The sequence below is a fragment of the Pongo abelii genome, chromosome 18 (genome assembly GCF_028885655.2).
Source record: "Pongo abelii isolate AG06213 chromosome 18, NHGRI_mPonAbe1-v2.0_pri, whole genome shotgun sequence".
NCBI lineage: Eukaryota > Metazoa > Chordata > Mammalia > Primates > Hominidae > Pongo > Pongo abelii.
The window spans coordinates 72,092,513-72,116,727 of record NC_072003.2 but is presented as its reverse complement, the minus strand read 5'-3'; the positions used below and the strand labels follow the sequence as shown (position 1 = coordinate 72,116,727).

Below are 24,215 nucleotides of genomic sequence, written 5' to 3'. Positions count from 1 at the left end.
AGCCTGACCAACATGGTGAAACCCCATCTCTACTAAAAATACAAAAATTAGCCAGGCATGGTGGTGGGTGCCTGCAGTCCCAGCTACTTGGGAGGCTGAGGCATGAGAATTGCTTGAACCCAGGAGGCAGAGGCTGCAATGAGCTGAGATTGCACCCAGCCTAGACGACACTGCACTCCAGCCTGGGCCACAGTGAGACTCCACCTCAAAAAAAAAAAAATTCTACTTATAAGAATCACGTCCTCTTCCCTGCACTCCTCAGTCACTCCCTTGACTTTTATAATAATTTCCTTGATCTCTTTATATTTTTGCCACTTTTGTATATATCCTGTATTAACTATGGCTGTAGCAAACAGAATATAATGGCTCAAGCAAAGGGAATTTAATTCATTCAAGTGAGCATTCTGTTTTGCCAGGGGTTAACACTGTCATTCAAAAACTCAGGTTCTGGCCAGGCACAGTGGCTCACACCTGTAATCCCAGCACTTTGGGAGGCCGAGGCAGGTGGATGACTTGAGGTCAGGAATTTGAGACCTGGCCAACACGGTAAAACCCCGTCTCTACCAAAAATACAAAAATTAGCCAGCTGTGGTGGAGGGTTCCTGTAATCCCAGTCACTCAGGAGGCTGAGGCAGGAGAACTGCTTGAGTCTGAGAGGCAGAGGTTGCAGTGAGCCAAGATGGCACCACTGCACTCAAGCCTGGGCGACAGAGCAAGACTGTCTCAATAAATAAATAAATAAATAAAAATTAAAAAAAAAAAAAAAAGAAACTCAGGGTCTGCAATTTTCCACACTTGACTTCAATTATTGCTCTGATTATTGCCATCCTAGCCCACCAGAGAGGAAAAGAGCAGCAGAGCCCTGAGAAGCACACACTAGGGGTTTTAGGCACCAGGTAGAAGTGGCGCACATCAAGTCCACTCCATACCATGGAAGAAAATTTTGTCACATGTACACACCTAACCGCAAGAAAGGCTGCGAAATGGGCTGTAGCTACGCAGTTATATGCCCCACTACAATTTTGTTATTATGAAAGAACAGATTTTGATAAACAATAGTATTGCCACACATTTCAAAATAATATGGCTGTGTTTAGCCTGTTTTTTGAACTTTAAATGAATGGAAACATACGATGTAATTCTTTTGTGTCTGGCTTCTGATGTTTGTATTTATGCTCTTTTGACAAATCTGTTTTAAACAATATGTGCAGAGAATGCAGTCCACAGAGAAACGTTCAGGCAGGGAGTTGTGCTACCTGAGCCATACAGTCCCAGAGCTACAACTTCCCTCACAAATCATACCCTCTATATGCCACTTTCTCCAATGCAAATAAGGGGTTTGCTCTTTCTCTCTCTCTTTTTTTTTTTTTAAGGTGAACAGGAAGTAGGATTTTTTTTTTTGAGACGGAGTCTTGCTCTATCGCCCAGGCTGGAGTGCAGTGGCACCACCTCGGCTCACTGCAAGCTCTGCCTCCCAGGTTCACGCCATTCTCCCGCCTCAGCCTCCAGAGTAGCTGGGACTACAGGCGCCCGCCACCATGTCCGGCTAATTTTTTGTATTTTTAGTAGAGACAGGGTTTCACTGTGTTAGCCAGGATGGACTCAATCTCCTGACCTCGTGATCCGCCCGCCTCGGCCTCCCAAAGTGCTGGGATTACAGGCGTGAGCCACCGCGCCCGGCCCAGAAAGTAGGATTTATTGATGAGCATTAAGAGGGGGCAGCACAGTGGAAGCCCTCATGAGAGCAGGGCCCGCCACCTGTCCAGAGGGCCACTATTGGGGATGTAATTGACCCCGCAGCCATCTGGGATGAGCTGCTTCTCAGCCACCATGTCTTCAAATTCATCTGCATTGAACTTGGTAAAGCCCCACTTCTTAGAGATGTGGGATCTTCTGGCGGCCAGGGAACTTCAACTTGGCCCTGCGTAGGGCCTCAATCACGTGCTCCTTGTTCTGCAGCTTGGTGCAGATGGACATGGTAACTTGGCCAATGTGAACCCCGGCCACAGCGCCCTGGGGCTTTCCAAAGGCACCTCGCATACCTGTTTGGAGCCTAGACTGGGGATAGCACAAAGAGACATGAACATTCATCTGAAAGGCCTGTCTCCAAGGTCCCTTAGAGCAACCCATACAAGAAACAGGCTGAGTACGCTACCAAGGAAGCTGCTGTGGGCAGCCATTGCACACTGGGCCCCCATGAGGAAAGGAACTCAGTTGGCTTAACTGGCTGCAGAGGATTTACATGCTCTCTTAATCCCATGATTAATCATGCTACCTACTCAACTTGACTTTAGTGAAAGGTTATTTCCACAGCTTTTATATTATGAATTTGAACTGAGAGAGCCATTCCACTCACTTTTCCCCCAGCACTCCCTCTCCAGCAAGACTGATAACTGGCATTTGCATAATGGCTGACTGGGACACTACCCAGTGTCCTTTTATAACCAGAGAACACAACATTAACTGGTTCACACTCGGGCCCTTATGACCTTGACTTTATTAACACTATATTCCAACTAAGGTGATGCACCAAAAATTCTACACATAAAATATTTGAAGCTGATTACTAAGCTATTTACTTCAAAGAGAATACTTCAACTCTTTCCTTCTGTAACAACAGTTGTGTCTGGTTTCAGGAACTGGGTGGTTGGAGGAAAAAGGCGAGAGGGAAGCATACTTTCTATGATAGTTTTGATAGAGACAAGAGGCAGAGAAATTCTAGGCAGACAGGGACAGGTCCCCAGCAAAACCCCACCTTCAAGCCAAAAAGCCTGAAACCTGTGGCCCAAAGTGAGAATTTCCATCCCTGTTTGTCTGCTCTCTCCTGAATGGTTCTTTCTGAATAATGTCTTTTTACCAATCGAATGTTGCCTTTTCCAAAACTACCTACAGCACCTCCCATCCTGTGCCTATAAAGACCCCAGACTCAGCCAGCAGAGAAGAGAAGCAGCTGGACATCAGGGAGAGGCGACTTGACTTCAGAAGACAGTGGCAAGGAGGCAACTTGACTTCAAGGGAGAGTGAGCTGCCCTTCCCATCCCCTTGCCAGCTCCACTCTTCACTGAGAGCTGCTTTCATCATTCAATAAAATTCTCCACATTCACCATCCTTCAATTTGTCCGCATGACCTCATGCCTCTTAGGCACCAGACAAGAATTTGGGACGCACCAAGTGCCGGTATTCAAAAAGGCTGTCACACTGGCCCTTTACCCTCGCTGGTGGAAAGCAGCCGCCCTACGCAACAAGGCAAAGGGACCACTGACCTGATAACACATTGCTGTCTGCAGATGAGAGAGGTAAGAGAGCATTATAACATGTCCTCTGGGGCCTTGGGATCACAGACACCCCCACCTGGATGCTGCCGCAAGCCTGCACAGAGTTTGCTTCTGCTGGTGCTAAAGCAGGCAGCCAGTTCCTGCACTCGCTCTCCTATGTGCTACATCCCACAAAGGGTGGAGCACGACAGACCCCAGTGAACACGGTTTGTTCCCACCAGCATCCAATCAGCTAGCCAGTTCATGCACTCATTCACCTGCGCATTCCCTCCCACAAGGGGTTGAGCAGGGTGGGCTGAGTAAATGGGGCACCCCTGTCACAAGTCCCAAAGAGGGGTCAAGAAAATATCCTGCATCAGTTTTATTACAGATTTGGCTGCTCACAGTGGCTCACGCCTATAATCCCAGCACTTTAGGAGGCCAAGGTAGGAGGATCACTTGAGCCCAGGAGTTTGAGACCAGCCTGAGCAACATGGCGAGACCTCAGCTCTACAAAAAATACAAAAATTAGCCAGGTGCAGTGGTGTGCACATGTAGTTCCAGCTACTTGGGAGGCTGAGGTGGGAGAATCATTTGGGCCTGGGAGGTTGAGGCTGCAGTGAGCCATGATGGCACCATTGCACTACAGCCTAGGCAACTGGGTGAGACCCTGTCTCAAAAAAAATAAAAAATTTAAAAAAAAAAAAAAGACCCACAAATTCTTTGACACTCCTTTCAAAAACTGGAGCTAATTCCTCTCTCTATAGTATGGGCTGCGTTTAGTGACTCATTTCTTTTTTTTTGAGACAGAGTCTCGCTCTGTCGCCCAGGCTTGAGTGCAGTGGCATGATCTCGGGTCACTGCAAACTCTACCTCCCAGGTTGACGCCATTCTCCTGCCTCAGCCTCCTGAGTAGCTGGGACTACAGGCGCCCGCCACCACGCCCGGCTTGTTTTTTTGTATTTTTAGTAGAGACAGGGTTTCACTGCATTAGCCAGGATGGTCTCGATCTCCTGACCTTGTGATCTGCCCGCCTCAGCCTCCCAAAGTGCTGGGATTACAGGCTTGAGCCACCACGCCCGGCCTGTGACTCATTTCTTAATAAGTAAAAAGTGGTAAAAGTAAAGGTGACTTATAAAGCTTGGTTATAAAAGACACTGAGGCCTCTGTGCATGTGCATGCATGTGTGTGTACATGTGTGTCTCATCACTGGGGAAACTAGCCACTATGTTGTGAAGACACCCAGGAAGCCCTATGGAAAGATCCACAGAAGAGGGAACTGAGGACTCCTACCAGCAGCTGGTGAGGAACTGAGGCCATGTGAGTGAACCGTGTTGAAAGTGAATCTTCCAGCCCTACTCAGGCCTTCAGATGACTAAATTCTCATGAAACCCAAGCCAGGACCATCCCTCCAGCTAAACTGCTGCTAGATTTCTGGCCCACAAAAACTATATAATTATTAAGTATTTATTACCATTTTAAGTCCTAAGTTTTGAGGCAGTTTGTTACAGAACCAACAGATAACGAATTCATCTATCTATCTACCTACCTACCTACCTTTTGTTTTTGGTACCAGGTACATTATTACCTTTTTTCAAAGATTATTAACTTTAAGTTTCATCCCAAACTTAATTTCCTCACTCAAACCATACTAGCTTTTCTATGTCAACAGAACTCACTTTTGGAAAGATCCCTCAAAACTTAAGTACTACAAACTGGTACTCTTTTAGACTCTACTGGAAATATCCCCTTAAGGGTATAGTACATTAAGATCCTGCATATGCTGTAATTTATCAGCTGGTGGTAGGAAAAGTAGAGGCATCAGAGCCAACCACTGTGCAGTATTACTGCATGTAGAAGAAAGGTTCAACTTTCATTCTAGAAAAAAATATACACAGTAGCCCCCCTGCCACCTGTGGTCTTGCTTTCCAAGGTTTCAGTTATCTGCAGTCAATCATGGTCTGAAAACAGGTAAGTAAAGTACAAGATATTCTGAGAGAGAGAACATTCACTAACTTTTATTATAGCATATTGCTATAATTATACTATTTTATAATTAAATATTGTTAATCTCTTACTTTGCCTAATTTATCAATTAAACTTTACCATAGGTATGTGTATACAGGAAAACACATAGTATATATAGAGTTCAGTACTATCTGTGATTTCAATCGTCCACTAAGGATCTTGGAACACAATCCCAGTGGATAAGGGGGGACTACCATAATGAAGAACTAGGGTTCAACCACAATCAGATAAGAAGCATGTTACTGTTCCAACTTTTTGTTTTTTTAATTAAGTATTATAGTGATAGATGGGTTGTGTTCCTCAAATTCATCTTAAAATATTTTTCTCAGAAGAGTCAAAAATCCTAGATTTAAACCCCACTAAATTCACCAATATACAAATTTGACAGGTATATTCATCAATGTCAAGTCATATATGATAATGACTACTTACTCTCAACATTTTTGAGCTATTCAGAAGTTCACAGACTTTACCAGGAGCTTGAAAAAATAATTTACTAAAGCATGATCCAGTCAAGATTCTGGCAAAGGTATAAAATAATGCCAGTAAGTTAGCAAAATACAAGTGCAAAATGAGCAAAAATAAAAAGAGAAGATATTTTTAAAGTGTTCCCTTACCCCTGACCTCTTGGCTTTTGTTGTTGTTTGGTTGGTGTTAACTACGTTAGTTAATTGGCTTAAAACTAGCTTTTGATAAAATACTTTTAAAAAGCTGACGGCAGATAAGAGGCACAAATGATCAACTTAAAAGTAGTTAACATACAAAGCCACTGATAAATTCTTACCACCATAAAATCGAATCATACAGCCGAGGTCAGGATTTGTAGCCTCCTCCTGTATGCGCACAGGATCATCAAATCCCAGCCTGGATAAGTAATCATAAACGATCTGAAGAGGTCGTTCAGTAGGTTCCAGTCTCCTGATTACACAATTCAAAAAAATATATATATTTGGTAAGTAATAAAAATGGTTCATTTTTTAGTATTTTTATTTGTATTTGTATTAATTTCAGGGGTATAAGTGCTATTCTGTTACATGAATATACTGCTTAGTAGTGAAGTCTGGGCTTTTAGTGTAATCCTCACCTGAATCATGTATATTGTATTCATTAAGTAATTTCTCATCCTTCACTCCCACCCCACCCTCACACCCTTCTGCTTTTCCAATGTCTACTACCCCACACTCTATTATTTAGCTACCACTTGTAAGAGAGAACAGGTAGTATTTGACTTTCTGTTTCTGAGTTATTTCACTGAAGACAATGACTTCCAGGTCCATCCATGTTGCTGCATAAGACATGACTTCATTCCTCTTTCATGGCTGAGTAGTAACTCAACACATAAAATCTGCTCTTGATTTTTATTCCTAGGTCAAGATTTTCTTTAATATTCTATGATACAACTAATCTAAACAAGTGTTTTTTTAAGTTTTTGGTGTCAGGACCCCTTTATACTTTGGGGGTCACAAAGAGCTTTTGTTTACATATGTTATATCTATTGATATTTACCAAATTAGAAATTAAAATTGAGAATTTCCATTTATTAATTCACCTTAAAATAACTCCCTAAAAATCATTCTACTACATGGTCCTAATTGAAAGCTAAGGTAAAACCAGAATGTCCTGCAATCACTTACGGCCTCTGGTGACACTGAATTTTAAATCACAGACTTAAAATACTGAAAAATATTTAAAAAAAAAACAAAAGTGATCAATGTGTATTTTGATAGAAGGGGCTATAACAGTCATAATAGCAAGACAGCTCTTTTATAATGCTTTTACCAGAAACCAAACAGTTATAAATACAGTGGCTAAACGTATAGGCTCCAACAGTCAACCGCCTGGGTTCAAGGCTTAGTCCTGCCACTTACCAACTGCATGCTCCAGTATAAGTTATTTACTCTCACTGTTTTAAATCCTCATCAGTATCATGGGAATAGCAACAATACCTAACTCATAAGATGTTTAAATTTATTTATTTACTTTCAACAAGATACTATATAGTATGAAAAGTGCTTAGCAAAATATCTCACATGTAGTAAGAGTTCAGTAAGATATTGACGATTATTATTCTAAAAAATTCTAAGATTGGAATCAATTCTAGTTAGAATAAAAATAGAGTATTTCTCCCATCTCAAACAACAACCAAAAGCAAGCACAGGAAAGTCTGTATGTGTTCAAAAGGTCTGAAAGAACATTTAAAGAACCTGTTCAGAAAACTTAAGAATAGCCGGGCGTGGTGGCTCACGCCTGTAATCCCAGCACTTCGGGAGGCTGAGGCGGGCGGATCACGAGGTCAGGAGATGGCTAACATGGTGAAACCCCATCTCTACTAAAAATACAAAAAAATTAGCCGGGCGTGGTGGTGGGCGCCCGCAGTCCCAGCTACTCGGGAGTCTGAGGCAGGAGAATGGCATGAACCTGGGAGACGGAGCTTGCAGTGAGCTGAGATGGTGCCACTGCACTCCAGCCTGGGCAACAGAGCGAGACTCTGTCACAAAAAAAAAAAAAAAAAAAAAAGAAAACTTTATATTATTAACAACTACAAGAAACATGATGCATTTCCCATCATGACAAAAACATATGAACAATGTCTGCATTTTGTAGTTTAAGAACTAGAAAATGCTGTTGGCAACAAGCTGAACATAAACAACTACAAAGCTAAACATAAACGACTGTAACAAAATGATAATTTAGGAACAGAAATCATACTGATGTACAAAAAAGACAAAAATAAAACAACCACCTGGCCTCTCCTGACTGCTCAGTTCAGTATTTTAGCTTCCAGAAACTATCAAATAAACTCAGAATGAACTGATACACGGGGAATGATCAAAGAACAAAAAGCCTGTAATGACCAATAAAGATTGAATTAAAGAGAAATGGGAAATAAACTTTTCAGATTATGTAGACATCAATTACAATTAATCCCTAGCCAAACAAAACCAAAATTTACAAAACTCATTGTCTATGACAATGTTAGGCATTTTCCCAGCACAATGGTGGGATTCTTCTGAGAGAAAGACACGTTTTAAGAGGGACTTTTAATAAACTGCATCCTGGAGAGAGGTCAACTAACCATATAATATGAATAAACTGATGGAGGATTAACTTGAAGACAAGGAGAGTAAGGATATAAAGAGACAGATCTTCAAATGTTGAGACGGATTGGACTTACTCTGTACTGCTCAAAGAATGGGACTCGGAACAATGAGAAGGTGCATAGGTAGATTTAAGCTAAATATGAGAAAGAACTTTAACGATTAGAGATGCTCAACCATGAAATGAGCTGCCTCTCAGAACTCCTCAGAGAGACCTGGAGAGCCATCTGTCACAGATATTTTAGAAGAAACACCTGTAAGAATCAAACTGGGCCAGATGATCTTCAGGGCATTTCAGAAATCAAGGGTCTATGAGGTATCTAAGACACCTTCCTAATATAATACAAATTCTACCTGACCCCTACAGTTCAGTGTATTTAAACACTATAATTCCATATCATGATCACATATTCAGGACCAACAAACAATTATACTTTCAGGCTAAATCTCGAGTGCTCAATTTTTCTATTTCTCTGTAGAAAACTGAAAGAAATGGAAGCATCCTAATTCTGACATATTTTACAAGACCAAATTTCCTGGCCTAAAAAGCCTCTGTAGATTTTGGAAACCCTCCTTACACGTCTTTTTTCCTTTTTCTTTTTCTTTTTTTTGAGCCAAAGTCTCGCTCTGTTGCCCAGGCTGGAGTGCAGTGGTGCGATCTTGGCTCACTGCAACCCCTGCCTCCCGGGTTCAAGCAATTCTTCTGCCTCAGCCTCCCGAGTAGCTGGGACTACAGGCCCACGCCACCATGCCCAGCTAATTTTTGTATTTTTAGTAAGGACAGGGTTTCATCATATTGGCCAGGCTGCTCTCGAACCCCTGACCTTGTGATCTGCCCGCCTTGGCCTCCCAAAGTGCTGGGATTACAGGCATGAGCCACCGCACCCGGACCTCCTTATACATATCTACCCTAAGAAAGTATTTTCTTTCTTCTAAGTAAACAAGTAATATTTCAAGAAGTACAAAAACAAGTAAAATGAAGGACTAATTCCATTTACTCATTAAACTCTTCTGCTGAAAAAAGTAGACAGTATTGGGGAGGGAAATGCTATAATGTGCTTACAGTTCAATTTTGTGTTTCAAAGTTCCAAAAGTTTAAGAGTCTGGTAATTAGCTATTTGTTAAATCTCTCACCAATCAAAGGGAAATTATATACTGCAAAACAGGTGTGAGAGAAAGTAATACTGGCAACAAAAAGTTCTATTTAGCATTTGAACTATTTCTACTACTGCTTTAAGGAGACAATAGTTTTGGAGTAACAGTTTTGGTTTGCTTCAAATGCTTCTAAGAGCTACTATAGTCCATGTAAATTTGAATATATATGCATATGGTAATTTCTCTCCAAACCAGCCAACGGACACAGCAATGCTGTTAACAGCAGATTATACCTCTTAGCCAAGAGTAGTACCATTGTGTATTAGTTATTCTAAGCAGTCCCTATAGTTAAGATATATGTAAGAAGAGTACATTTCATTCCAAGTATCATTTCACAAGAGTTTTAGTTAATAGTGGGGGGCCAAACCATACACTATTAAAATCAAACACATGGAATCAAAGACTCTAACAAAGTATAGTACCATGTTCTACATCAAATTCAGATTAAAACTCAATCCTTGACTGCCTATAAAGGTAAAATCTGCAAATGTTAAAATCAATAATATAGATAATAATACAAATAGAAACAATAGGGATACTTCAACGAATGTTTATTTCATACCTGACACTATGCTGAAAGTGTTTAATTATTACAAAACTATGTCTATTTTGCAAATAAGAAAAATGAGATTCAGAGTCACACAATTAGTACATAATAACATCAGGGTAGGAACCTGTGTCGGTTTCATAAAACCTAGGTTCTTTTTAGGAAAACCAAATTATTTTATATATAGTTAAAATAAATTAAGCAGAAGAGAGCTCAAACCACTTTATGTGTTAATTTATTCACACCAGGAAACCTAAAAAAGCTATGTTTTAAAATTACCATTATTTCATTAAGTCCAATATATCATGATTTAAAAGATACACCATTTTTTACGCACCACTGCTGAATAATAAAGAATACAGCTGGTCTTTGTCCCTGGTTCCTGGGAGGAGACTCTAATCCTTAGCATTTCCTGAATAATAGGAGTGTCTTTGTTATTCATGAGCCCCTTGGATCACCCCCCAGTTTATGCTAAGAGATGAGAAGACTCAGGACAGGGGCTGGTCACCAGAAAAGACCAACCACCATGTGATTAGAGGGTTGGGGCTCTGAGCTACCCTGACCTGGGTGGGGAAGCACAGGGTGCTGGAGACTGAGTTGAATCATGAGGTCAAAAATTCAACCAATCATGCCTTCATAATGATTCCCCAATAAAAACATTGTACTGAACATCAGTGGAGTATCCTAGTTGATGAACTATTTGATATGCTACAAGGGTGACAGGCCTTGATTCCACTGGGAGAAGGTACAAAGTTCTGTATTTGGGACTCTTCTAGACCTCACCCTATGTGTCTCTTCAGTTGGCTGGTGCTGATTTGCATCAAGCTAAAACTGTAATTGTAAGTACAGCACCTTCCTGAGTTTTCTGCCAAGTTCTTCCTTGTAGACAGCTGGTCAGAAGTGCAGCTGGAGTCTGAAGGGCAGTCTTGCTGGGGCCTTGCCCTTTAAATCGTGAAGTCTGCACTAACTCTGGCAGTCAGTGTCAGAACTGTATTACAGCAAGCCAGCTGGTGTCAGAATAACCATTAAGAAAAATCGGCAGGGCACAGTGGCTCACACCTGTAATACAAGCACTTTGGGAGGCAGCGGTGGGTGAATCACGAGGTCAAAGCCTTTCTTTAAGGTGTCCACGCCGCCCCTAATCCTGCTCGAAGCAGCCCTGAGAAACATCACCCATTATCTCTCCATACCACCCCCAAACATTTTTGCCACCCCAATACTCCACCACTATTTTGTGTTTCTTATTAATATAAAAAGACAGGAATGTCAAGCCTCTGAGCCCAAGCCTGCCTGTACACATCCAGATGGCCTGAGGCAACTGAAGAACCACAAGAGAAGTGAAAATGGCCGGCTCCTGCCTTAACTGATGACATTACCTTCTGAAATTCCTTCTCCTAGACAATGAGTCTCAGAAGCTCCCCCACCGAGCATCTTGTAACCCCCAACCCTGCCCACAAGAGCAGGCTGACTGTAATTTTCCACTACCCACCCAAATCCTATAAAACTGCCCCACCCCATCTCCCTTTGCTGATTCTTTTTTCGGACTCAGCCCGCCTGCACCCAGGTGATTAAAAAGCTTTATTGCTCACACAAAGCCTGTTTGGTGGTCTCTTCACACAGACATCCCTGACAAAGAGATCAAGACCATCCTGGCCAACATGGTGAAACCCCGTCTCTACTAAAAATACAAAAATTAGCTGCACCTGGTGTTGCGCGCCTGTAGTCCCAGCTACTCAGGAGGCTGAGGCAGGAGAATCGCTTGAACCCAGGAGGCGGAGGTTGCAGTGAACTGAGATTGTGCCACTACGCTCCAGCTTGGGCAACAAAATGAGACTCCATCTCAGGAACAAAAAAAAAGAAAAATCTAGCCAGATGCAGTAGCGCGCCCCTGTAGTCCCAGCTACTCAGGAGGCTGAGACAGGAGAATCACTTGAGCCCAGGAGGTCAAGGTTGTAGTGTGTTATGATAGGGCCTGTGAATAGCCACAGTACTCCAGCCTGGACAACATAGCATGATCCAATCTCTATTTTTTTAAAAAAAGAAAAATAAATTCAAAAAAATTCTGCCAATTAAACTATAACCTACCATCAACTCTAATATATATGCTGATTTCAGAAGTTTTAAAATGGATAAAAAGTGTTTCAAAATAAAGAAAATTATTTACCTATATTCCAATTTTGTAACATATTATGCATTCTTTTAAAATTTTTAAATAGTACAAAAATATGTAGGAAAAAAAACTCCCTTTCCTCATTCAGTGGTAATCAGTTCAGTACATATCCTAAAACAGGATTTTTCATTCCACCTTTATAATTTCAAAATATGGCAAACAAAATTTTAGTGACTCAGCAAATGGGAATCAGAACTCAGCATCCCAAATCCCAAGGGTGCTATTTTGTTATACACACTCTATTGGTTCTAAACTAATTTTAAAAGATAGCTACTGACTATTTAGAAATCTTAGTTTCTCTTCTCATCTGGTTAATGAAAAAATAAAAATCAAAAAAAAAAAGAAAAACGCTTGGTTATTTTGATGACTAAAAATAAAAGTATATGACCATCAGCCAAAGGGCAATCCACTTTATCACAAATGATCTTAACAACTTTTCAGACAGGAGGCAATGATTACACTAAGCTTCACTAGTGAGTCATTTTTATCACTCAAAACAGTTCAATAGAAAAGACAAGCCAAATATTTTAATTGTAAGGAGCAGCAGATTGAGAGACAAGACCAATCTATCACCAGCCAGCTGCAGGAATGTACGTTCAACCTGAACCCTCTGAGTCTGTTTTCACTGAGGGAAATGGCCTCAGTGATTCCTAATGGGGAAGTTTCTGACTTTTGGGGCAGGAAAATCCTTGGCTGTACAGGGTTGTCCCACACACATTTTTCTTTTTCTTTTTTTTTCTGAGACAGGATCTCTCTGTCGCCCAGGCTGGAATGCAGTGGTGCAATCTTGGCTCACTGCAACCTCCGCCTCCCAGGCTCAAGCGATTCTCCTACCTCAGCCTCCCAAGAAGTGCGCACATTGGAACCACAGGTGTGCACCACCATGACTGTCTAATTTCCCAGACTCAAGCGATTCTCCTACCTCAGCCTCCTAAGAAGTGCACACATTGGAACCACAGGTGTGCACCACCATGACTGTCTAATTTTTTATATTAATATTTTTGGTAGTGACGGGGCTTCACCGTGTTGCCCAGGCTGATCTAGAACTCCTGAGCCCAAGCAATCCTCCTGCCTTGGCCTCCCAAAGTGCTAGGATTACAGACTTGAGCCACTGCACTTGGCACACACACATTTCAATAAGTCTCTCTGGCCCTTGCCACCTAAATTCTGTAACTCTTCCCAGCAGTTATGACAACCAAAAAACCCTGTCCCCACACATATTTCCAAATGGCAAGGTGGGAGGGTTATAGGGTAGATTTAGTTTCACCACGAGATGATCTAAGGTTTCCTCAAGTGCTAAAATTCTATAAATTAGTAATTCTTGAGTTATATTCAAGTGATAACTCATGGTTAAAAAAACATAAAGTAGTAATGAATAACTCAGAGAAAACGTGGGGTAATTTTAATCTCAGTAATCCCATTTCCAGGACCTAGCCTAGGGAAATCAGCAATGTGACAATACATGGGCAATGGTTTAGTCAATGCAACACCAATTCTAAGAGTTGCATGATTTCAGACAACTGAAATAGGTAATATTTATCGAGCACTTGTTAGGTGCCAGATATCAATCTAAGTACTTTACTTCCTTGCTATTTGAAGTACAGCACATCTCTTAGGAGCTTAATTGAAATGTGCATTCTCAGGCTCCACCTAAACCTACTGAATAAGAATGTGTACTTGAACAAGCCCCACAGGTGGACAGTTTAAGCAGCACTACAAATATTAATTCATTTAATCTTCATATCACTTATAATTTAATCCTCAAGAATGTAAATATTATCAATGATATTATCATTGATAATGATAATTGATGATAATGATATTATCATCAATCAACAATGTAAATATTATCATCTTCCATTTTACAGATGACTACACTGAAGCACAGAGCATTATATAACCTGCATAGTAACTGTCGAAGCCAGGATTTGAACCCATACACTCTCATTCCAGAATCCAATCTCTAAACCATTATTGCATATTATGTCTCAACTTATAGTATATCCATACAGAGGAATATTCTGTAACTATTAAAACTGGTGTCTAAAGAATTTCTAATGACACCATGAAATTAAGATGATCCAGCCAGGCACGGTGGCACATGCCTGTAATCCCAGCACTTTGGGAGGCCGAGGCGGGCAGATCACCTGAGGTCAGGAGTTCGAGACCAGACTGCCCAACATGGAGAAACCCCATCTCTACTAAAAATACAGAAAATTAGCCAAGTGTGGTGGCTCATGCCTGTAATCCCAGCAACTCAGGAGGCTGAGGCCGGAGAATCACTTGAACCCAGGAGGCAGAGGTTGCAGTGAGCCGAGATTGCACCACTGCACTCCAGCCCGGGCAACAAGAGTGAAACTCCGTCTCAAAAAAAAAAAAAGAAATTAAGATGATCCACTAAGTAGACAGGAGACAGGACATAAAATTGAATATGATATGAGCCCAAATACATAAATATTTAAAAGTATGCAGGATTGAAAAAAGATCTGGGTAAAAATAATGTTACTATGGGGAGGCAATACAGAAGACAGACGTAGTGTAAGTATGCCAGGATTCAAACTCCAGCTCTACCACTTAGTAGCTGATTGCACTTAGACGAAATGCTTAACCCTGTGAAACCTTATTTTCCTCATTTATAAAATGGGGACAGTGTCTACCTCACAAGATGGTTGTGAGGATTAAATGAGGTAATTGACATAAAGCATAAGCATTGATTATTATCATTTCTCTTTATGCTTTTTCATTTTCCAAAATTTCTTCGGTGAACATACTTCAGTAATCAGCAAAAAGTTCCTTAAAAAGATAATGCCTCAGATTGTCAACTATCTGATAAAGGGCTTTTACGCAGAAAATACTTACTCCCTTGATTAGATAATGTAAAAACTGATCATAAACAAGTAACAGCTGAGTAACAGATCTAAAAACAATCTTGAAATAAGCATGATTAAATAGTGAAACTGAGGAAGTGTCGCTGCTGCGCCAGTTCCTGTCACAGCTGGCCTTTATTCAGAACGAAGTCCATCATCTACCTTGAATGATTCAGGCATTCCAACTGCAGGGCAGTACCTGCCTGACCTTGAGCAGGTTACTGAATCTCTCTCAAGGCCTCAATCTTCCTCATCTAAAACCAACAATACTACCTCCCTTGGAGTTATTGTGAGGATTTAATGAGAAAATGTGCATAAAGCACCAAGCATACTAACACATGAAAGCACTTAATGTTAGCTGAAATCTACAATCATCATCATCCTTAGCTGGATAAAAGTTACTGAGCTCCTACTCCAGCAATGAAAATAAATTCATTCTTTGAAACCACAGTTCAATAGTGCTTTCATTATTTTCTAATCAATTATACCTTCAAAGGGCTATTTCATTATAAATGATGAAGGCTACAGGGCACATAAGTAAATAAACACATAAGTAAATAAACTATCACATTCGGATTCTTAACTAATTACACAACTACTAGTAGCAAGCCAATTCCGGTGGGATTTTCTTCATATTTCTAATATCTTTGTATACATAAACATTACTATACAAATGAATACGTCATATACTTAAATAAGTTAATCAATCACTACCAGATATAATCTAGGCCAAGGCTTTCCACCTGATAAAATTAGATCAGAATCAGTGTTAAGACTCAGAAAAGCCTAAGGATCACCCAGTCTGATCCTTTCGTTTTACAAATGGATTTAGCAAATGTAGTTAACTGGTGAACAAGGAAAACATTCAAATGCTAATCTACTTTTTCAGGAATTAGTCCAAATCCTAAAAGGAACACATAGTAGATCTCAGTTTAGACTTTAAAAATGACATCAAATTTTAGCTCAGCTAAAGGTGTTACTATTATTACCACACTTTTAAGGTGTAAGTGGGAGCTTCCTTTTCACTTTCAACAGTATTAAATCCACAGCTTTGAATTCTGTTTCAAGACACTTTTTTAATGACAGGAAATGGGGAGGAGAGAAAAATCATGGTCAGGCATTTAAAGACCTCTTATGTGACATCTAATTCAAAGAACTAACAGTGATTTTCTTTAAAAAGCTGAATCAAAGAGTTCACATGCATAGTATAAGACTATTATAAAAATATTTTCTTCACATTTATATAAAAATTTTTCAAGACATAAATGACTTTTAAACCCATGAAAATATGCTCATTAAGAGAAATGAAAATTAAAATAAAACGACAAAATTCCTCTCACATTTGCAGAAATCTAACTCACTTGGCCTAGACAAAGATTTGTCGTTGGAATGCTGACTTTATGATTCTCTAATTTTAAAACTTTTAACAATCATTTCTATTTACGAGCAAGTCTGAGCTCATTCATGTGTATGTGTCTCTATTTATACGTAAAATTTAATACTAACATGTTTTTGAGAAAGTAAGGGGAAAATAGATATACTTTCATATTTCTGATGGAAATATAACCTCTATGAAGAATTTGACAGTAACTATGAAAATTAAAAATACTGATATCCTTTGACCCAGGAGTTCCACTTCTAGGAGTTTATCATACAGACTCTCACATACGAGAGATACCATAGGTACATGGATACGCACTGCAGCACTTCTTGTAGTAGCAAAAAACTGGTAACAACTTGAATGTCCATTAATAGAAGACTGGCTAAAATTATAGTAGACTCAAAATTGAACACTACTGCAGCCATTAAATAAATGACAACTATATAAATATTAACATGGAAAGATCTCTAAAAGATATTAAGTCAATAATGTGTTGCATACAGCACCATGAGTTTTAAAATTTATAATATATGTAGAGACACATATTCATGCATGGGCACATATATGCTTATAATTAAACAGAATATCCCTAGTGTGCATAAAAAGCTGGTAATAACTGTCAAGAACAGGCCTGGGTAGTTGGGGAATGGGGGACAGAAAAGTACTTCTCACTCTATACCCTTTTAAAAAATTCATTCTATTTACACTTTTCAAAAAAAAAAAAAAAAAAAACACTTTTCTTTTTTTTTTTTTTTTTTGAGACAGAGTCTTGCTGTCACCCAGGTTGGAGTGCAGTGGCATGATCTCCGCTCACCGCAACCTCGGTCTCCCAGGTTCAAGAGATTCTCATGTCTCAGCCTCCTGACTAGCTGGGATTACAGGTGTGCACTACCATGCCTGGCTAATTTTTATATTTTTAGTAGCGGCAGGGTTTCGCCATGTTGACCAGGCTAGTCTCGAACTCCTGACCTCAAGTGATACACCCACCTCAGCCTCCCCAAGTGCTGGGATTACAGGCATGAGCCACTGTGCCCAGCCAAAAAAATTTAACTTTTAAAATACTTATTTTTAAATTTAGATATCTGACCTATGGTGTATTCCAAATCAAAGAACCCTCAAATTTTCCTTGGTCAATAGTTTTTAAATTCAAGATTCATAAAGTCAGCCTTCCAAGGACAAATCTTGAAGCCCAGTGAGTCCGTAATCAACATCGGTTCCGGCAGAATTAAAATCCTAAAGTCCAGTTCTAAGCAGAAACACATATTATTTATATTACGGTAGAATTAGAGTGGTAAAACTGAGACCTCACCTGACCAGGTCTCCATGAAGTTGCAAATAAAGACTTTCTCTTCCCTCTCCAGCACATATTTCTGATGCTGGTGTCTCTACAGTGCAAAGGACGAGATGTAAGTCAGAGGAAGAGGAGGAGGAGGAAGTGGAAGAGGAGGTGGTGGTGGTTGTAGTGGCAGTGGTAGTGTCTGCTCCATAAAGGTAAACACAGCCTCTCTTTACATCTTCTCTTAGCCAGTCTCTTTCTCGAGAACCAAACCTACTTCTCCTATTCAAACAATTTCTGCTCCCATTGCGTTTCATATTTCTCTAAAAAATATCAAGAGAAAGAAATCGTTAGCTAGAACATCTGACTGAATTAGACATTTCAGTCCTCACCCCAACTCTCTCTACTTTATATTCCCCAAACTCTGCTCAAGTATCCCCTCCTTTTGTGGAGCACTTCACATCTGTCATGCTCATTCGTAATAACTCAGATAACTTAATTTTCTTTACTGCTGTGTTTCCATCCATCATCTTCGCTGACCCTCTCTTTTTCTTGTTTTCAGAAACGTGTCAAGAATAACAAAACAATGGGATGTAGTGGCTCAGGCCTGTAATCCCAGCACTTTGGGAGGCCAAGGTAAGAGGATTGCTTGAGGCCAGGAGTTCAAGACTAGCCTAGGTAAGATGGCAACATCCCATCTCTACAAAAGAAATTTTTTTATATATATTAGCCAGGCACGGTGGCACATGCCTGTAGTCCCAGCTACTTGGGAGTTTGAGGTGGAGGACAGATTGAGCCCGGGAGATTGAGGTTGCAGTGAGTCGTGATTGTGCCACTGCAATCCTATCTGGGTGACACAGCGAGACCTTATCTCTCAAAAATAGAAATTTTAATATTTTGCCTGGGCACAGAGGCTCACATCTGTAATCCCAGCAGTTTGGGAGGCCAAGGCGGGTGGATCACCTGAGGTCAGGAATTCAAGACCAGCCTGGTCAGCATGGTGAAACCCTATCTCTACTAAAAAATACAAAAATAGCCAGCTGTGGTGGCAGATGCCTGTAATCCTAGCTACCCGGGAGGCTGAGGTGGGAAGATTGCTTGAACCTGGGAGGCAGAGGTTTCAGTGAGCCAAGACAGCGCCACTGCACTCCAGCCTGGGTGACAGAGCAAGACTCCATCTCAAAAAAAAAGAAACTTTAGGCTGGGCAGGGTGGCTCACACCTGTAATCCCAGCACTTTAGGAGGCCCAGGTGAGTGGATCATTTGAGGTCAAGAATTCGAGACCAGTTTGGCCAACATGGTGAAGCCCTATCTCTACTAAAAATGCAAAAAAAAAAAAAAATTAGCCAAGTGTGGTGGCACGTGCCTGTAATCCCAGCTACTTCGGAGGCTGAGGTAGGAGAATCACTTGAACCCAGGAGGCAGAGATTGCAGTGAGCTGAGACTGTGCCACTGCACTCCAGTCTGGGCAACAGAGACTCTGTCTCAAAAAAAAAAAAAAAAAACTTTTATCTATAAACCATACACAGTATTGTCTTATCTAATTTAAACTTCATTTAATCCTTAACAATACTTATGTTTCACCCTGTAATTTTATTTAGTTCAATATTGCTTTAGAGATACAACTGTGTTAACATACCCAGTTGATTCATTTGAATAATATTCCCTTATACAAATACACCAAACTTTATCCACTCTCCTGTTGACAGAATTTAGTTTGCTTCCAATTTTTCACTGCTAGAAACAATCCAGCAATAAACATTTTTGTACACGTCTCCTTATGAAAATGTGTGTTTCTCTAGGGTCCTAACCTTTTGCTTTACATCCCAAATAAGCCAAGTGTAGTATCAACACAATACTGCACAAATATACTTTCTATTCCTGCCCTGTTTCAAAAAAAAATAATGTCGCATTTGATAATTTAGGTATGTGAAATTCATATATTGCAAAGTTATCTCAAAGCAAAAACAATTTCTACAGGTAATATAACAAGTTTCTAAAGATCAGCATTTGCCTGCTCTATTTTTATGATGGGCTATTTCTGTTCTTTTTGATAAAAAAGAATTTCCACTGACATTTCCACAGCCGCACCTCTCCAGCTTCATTCCCTACTACTGCCCTTTACTCCATGTTTCAATCACCTCCAACTACTTGCAGCTCTCCAAACACACCAAGTACACCACAATTCTGTGGCTTGTCTGAAATGTCCTTCTCCACCTCAACCACATGACAAGTTATTCTTCAAAATCCTACTCAGGCACCACCTTCTCTATGGAGTCTTCCATATCTCCTATCCTCATTCTCCCTAGACAGAATTAATGACTACCAGACATTTTTACTAGATAGAATTAATGAATTATCTAGACAGAATGAAGAACTTCTTCACTTTGAGTACACCTCTAATACTACATCGATGATGATGGGTTTTATTTATTTATTTGATATTTCTTCCTCTTCTCCACTTCTAGCATGTTAACACCTGGGTGACACAGAAGTGTTTGTAGAACTCAGCTGACATCACAGAAACCTATTCCCAATCTGTACCTTAGTCCAATTAGCTCTAGCAAGAAGCTGAACAAACTTGGGGGGAAAAATCCCCATTTCTATGGAGAACCCTACATCTTTGCAGCAGCTGCAAAGTGAATGGAAGTAAATAAAATACTTTCAGTAGTGTTCCTCACTGGAAAATAGAAATACCTATAAATACATCAAATACTATTTTTATAATTACTAAGATTAAAAATTTGAGGGTTATACATTTTTAAAGATGTCAGAGAAAGAGGAATGAAAAGTTAGCAGGTATTTCTATGTGGGAAGAAAGAAAAACAAGAGTAAGAATGGCTTTATTGTTTAAATTTAGAACTCAGGAAAACTGATCATTTTGCAGATCTTGGGGATTTAGGCATTGCTATTCAAAACCATGAGGATTATTGATTCTAACTTTAGAGAAGTAGGATAAATCCCTGCTACAGGGAGAACTAGTTTTCTCATCAAATGCATTTTCTCAAAGCTGAACATCTCAGAATGAAAGGGCTTTCAAGTGCTTACTACATAAACATAGAGACCATCGTATTTGTACTACTAAGTAATTTTAACCACTGAATAGTCAAATACTGCTAATAGTTAAATATTTAGTAGGTAAATACTGTTAAATTTTAAATATTCCTCATTTTTTAATCTTTGGGAAAGATTAACTGGACCATCTGAAAACAGTATTCCATATAGTATAGCAATATTTATACAAAGCTCTGCATTCTCTATCCAGTGGAGAAAAAAGAGTAAGCAGACGCTGTTTCACACAAACAAAAAAGTCTTCTTCAGAAAAACTTTCTAAGGTCAAATAATGGTCCACTGACCTTCTAAACCTTAGAAAAGTCAAGGAAGACCCCAGGAAGTTTTGTTTGTTTGTTCTGAGACAAGGTCTCGCTCTGTCACCCAGCCTGGACTACAGTGGTGTGATCATAGCCCACTGCAGCTTCGAACTCCTGACCTCAAGTGATCCTAAAGCCTTAGCCTCCAGAGTAGCTGGGACTACAGGCACATGACACCACATCCAGCTAATTTTCTGTATGTTTTTAAGAGATGGAGTCTTGCTATGTTGCCCAGGCTGGTCTTGAATTTCTGGACTCAAGCAATCCTCCTGCTTCGGCCTCCCAAAGTGCTGGGATTACAAGCATGAGCCACCACACCAGGCCTGATTTTTCTTCTGTGAGGATTTTTAACAGTCATTTTTAGTGCATATATATTTACCTTAGATTATAAATTCCTTAAGGAACTTTACATTATCAAAACATATATGTGGCTGGGCACGGTGGCTCACACCTGTAATCCCAGCACTTTGGGAGGCCAAGGCAGGCAGATCACGAGGTCAGGAGTTCGAGACCAGCCTGGCCAACATAGTGAAACCCCGTCTCTACTAAAAATACAAAAACATTAGCTGGGCGTGGTGGTGCGTGCCTGAAATCCCAAATACTTGGGAGGCTGAGGCAAGGAAATCACTTGAACATGGGAGGCGGAGGCTACAGTGAGCCGAGATCGCGCCACTGCAATCCAGCCTGGGTGACAGTGCAAGACTCTATCTCAGAAAAAAAAAAAAGCCTGTAATCCCAGCACTTCAGGAGGCCAAGGAGGGAGGATCACTTGAGGTCAGGGGTTCAAGACCAGCCTGGGCAACATAGTGAAACCGCATCTCTAAAAAAATTAAAATAAAATAAAGATTAAAACAACAACAACAAAATATACATGCTGTTGGTCATCATTTACCTCAAAGGATCTATCTCCTGTCTACATGATACATTCCACCCTAAAAAGATAAACTGCTAAGTTACAACTTCAGTATTTATCATTCTCTTAAACCTGACTGATGGGCACTTAAAAAGCCTGGATATTAAGCAATGCAAAGGCTTACAGCAACAATCTAGATGGACTGTTTAGCTGTTATTAGCCACTGCTGAATTGCCTAGTGCTTCCTTCTTCTCAAGAATGTCTTGCTCCACTGCTTAACACATGAGTTAACCGCTGGAAAAACCTTCCTAGGAGTCAGGACTGCAGATGACACTGTCCTCTGAGGTGCTTTCAACTTTTAGAATCACCATTCTACTGGAATTGCTAGGTTGAGAAAACTATTTTCCCCTTACTCTTATAGAATTGTTATCACAAATTTATTTAAAAGGGAACACAATTACAATTACCTCTTATATCAAACAAGTATACAAAGAGCGTATTTTAGATTGAAAGATCTTTCTAGCCAGGCGCAGTGGCTCATGCCTGTAATCCCAGCACTTTGGGAGGCTGAGGCGGGCGGGATCACCTGAGGTCAGGAGCTCGAGACCAGGCTGGCCAACATAGGGAAACCCCGTCTCTATTAAAAATACAAAAGAATTACCCGGGCGTGGTGGCATGCATGCCTGTAATCCCAGGTACTCTGGAGGCTGAGGCAGGAGAATCGCTTGAACACAAGAGGTGGAGGCTGAGGCAGGAGAATCGCTTGAACACAGGAGGTGGAGACTGCAGCAAGCGGAGATCACGCCACTGCACTCCAGCGTGGGCTACACAATGAGGCTATGTCTCTTAAAAAAATCTTTTTTAATTTTTTTGGCATTAATTGTTTATATACACTTTGCTAAACACCCAAAACTATTCTTGAAAAAAAAAAATGAATCTCATGACACACACCGACATTAGTTGTTAACTTCATATCTTCTATAAGCTATGTGCCTGGGTGACAGAGGGAGACTCTGTCTTAAAAAAAAAAAAAAGATCTTTCTAGAAAGCAAAAGTCTTGAGGGTAAGCCATGAATTAAGTACCCACTGCTTCAATTTTACCCTTTTGTTTGTTTGTTTTTTTGGAGACAGCATCTCACTCTGTTGCTCAGGCTGGAGTGCCGTGGTGTGATCTCGGCTCATTGCAACCTCCACTGCCCGGGTTCAAGCGATTCTCCTGCCTCAGCCTCCTGAGTAGCTGGGATTACAGGTGCACACCACCACGCCCAGCTAATTTTTAAAAATATTTTTAGCAGAGACGGGGTTTCACTATGTTGGCCAGACTGGTCTCAAACTCTTGGCCTCAAATGATCCACCCGCCTTGGCCTCCCAAAGTGTTGGGATTACAGTACTGAGCCACAGTTGCCCAGCTCAGTTTTATACTTTTAACTCTAAAAATAAAAGTGTTCCATGAGGGCAATGATCAGTTCAAAGGTGATATACTATTACACACTCACATACAATAATAAGATATACATTGTATAAACAGGGTCTGGTAAAGTAACTCTCCATATTCAGTTAGTTCTGCAAGAATGTGAAATACGGCCGGGTGCGGTGGCTCATGCCTGTAATCCCAGCACTTTGGCAGGCTGAGGCGGGCGGATCACCTGAGGCCAGGACTTCAACACCAGCCTGACCAACATAGAGAAACCCTGTCTCCACTAAAAATACAAAATTAGCCAGGCGTAGTGGCACATGCCTGTAATTCCAGCTACTCGGGAGGCTGAGGCAGGAGAATCGCTTGAACCCGGGAGGCAGTGAGCCAAGATCGTGCCATTGCACTCCAGCATGGGCAACAAAAGTGAAACTCCATCTCGAAAAAAAAAAACAAAGGACAAAAAAAAAAAAAGAATGTGAAATACTCTTAGGTAGAAGATGTTTCTGCATTCAAAACTTTAAAACAATATGACTCATATCTGGGAATATACACGTTATGAAATATTGTGAAAGGGGTGGGGAGGGATGGGATGAGATAGAGAAAGAATACGTCAGTGCTTTAAAAATGTTTTGGGGCTGGGTACGGTGGCTCATGCCTGTAATCCCAGCACTTTGGGATGCCGAGGAGGGACAGCCTTTGAGCCAAGGAGTTGAAGGCCAGCCTAGGCAACAAGGTGAGACCTCATCTCTACTAAAAAAAAAAAAAAAAAAAACGTGCCTGTGATCCCAGCTACTCAGG

At 40.6% G+C, this 24,215-nt stretch overlaps 1 protein-coding gene, 1 non-coding gene and 1 pseudogene across 7 annotated transcripts in view; all 3 read right to left on the bottom strand.

The window, feature by feature from the left end:
• Window positions 1–24,215, bottom strand: part of PHLPP2 (PH domain and leucine rich repeat protein phosphatase 2) — a 78,668-nt gene that overhangs the window by 51,096 nt on the left and 3,357 nt on the right. Inside the window, exons 2-3 of one of the 5 annotated variants that reach the window (XM_002826606.6) lie at window positions 17,810–18,099; window positions 6,067–6,200 (exon numbers count right to left, since the gene is read on the bottom strand). The exons of 1 other annotated variant lie outside the window; for it this stretch is intronic. In XM_002826606.6, coding sequence (XP_002826652.3) covers window positions 6,067–6,200; window positions 17,810–18,099 — 424 coding nt within the window. 3 more of the 5 variants (XM_009250891.4, XM_009250892.3, XM_054534067.2) reach the window with 3 other exon arrangements.
• On the bottom strand, window positions 1,326–5,721 carry LOC129050839 (large ribosomal subunit protein uL16-like; annotated as a pseudogene). Its single transcript, XR_008514666.2, has one exon. The product of XR_008514666.2 is annotated as a large ribosomal subunit protein uL16-like (transcript).
• LOC112129461 (small nucleolar RNA SNORA70) lies at window positions 2,099–2,233 on the bottom strand. Its single transcript, XR_002911862.1, has one exon. It is a non-coding gene; the product is annotated as a small nucleolar RNA SNORA70 (small nucleolar RNA).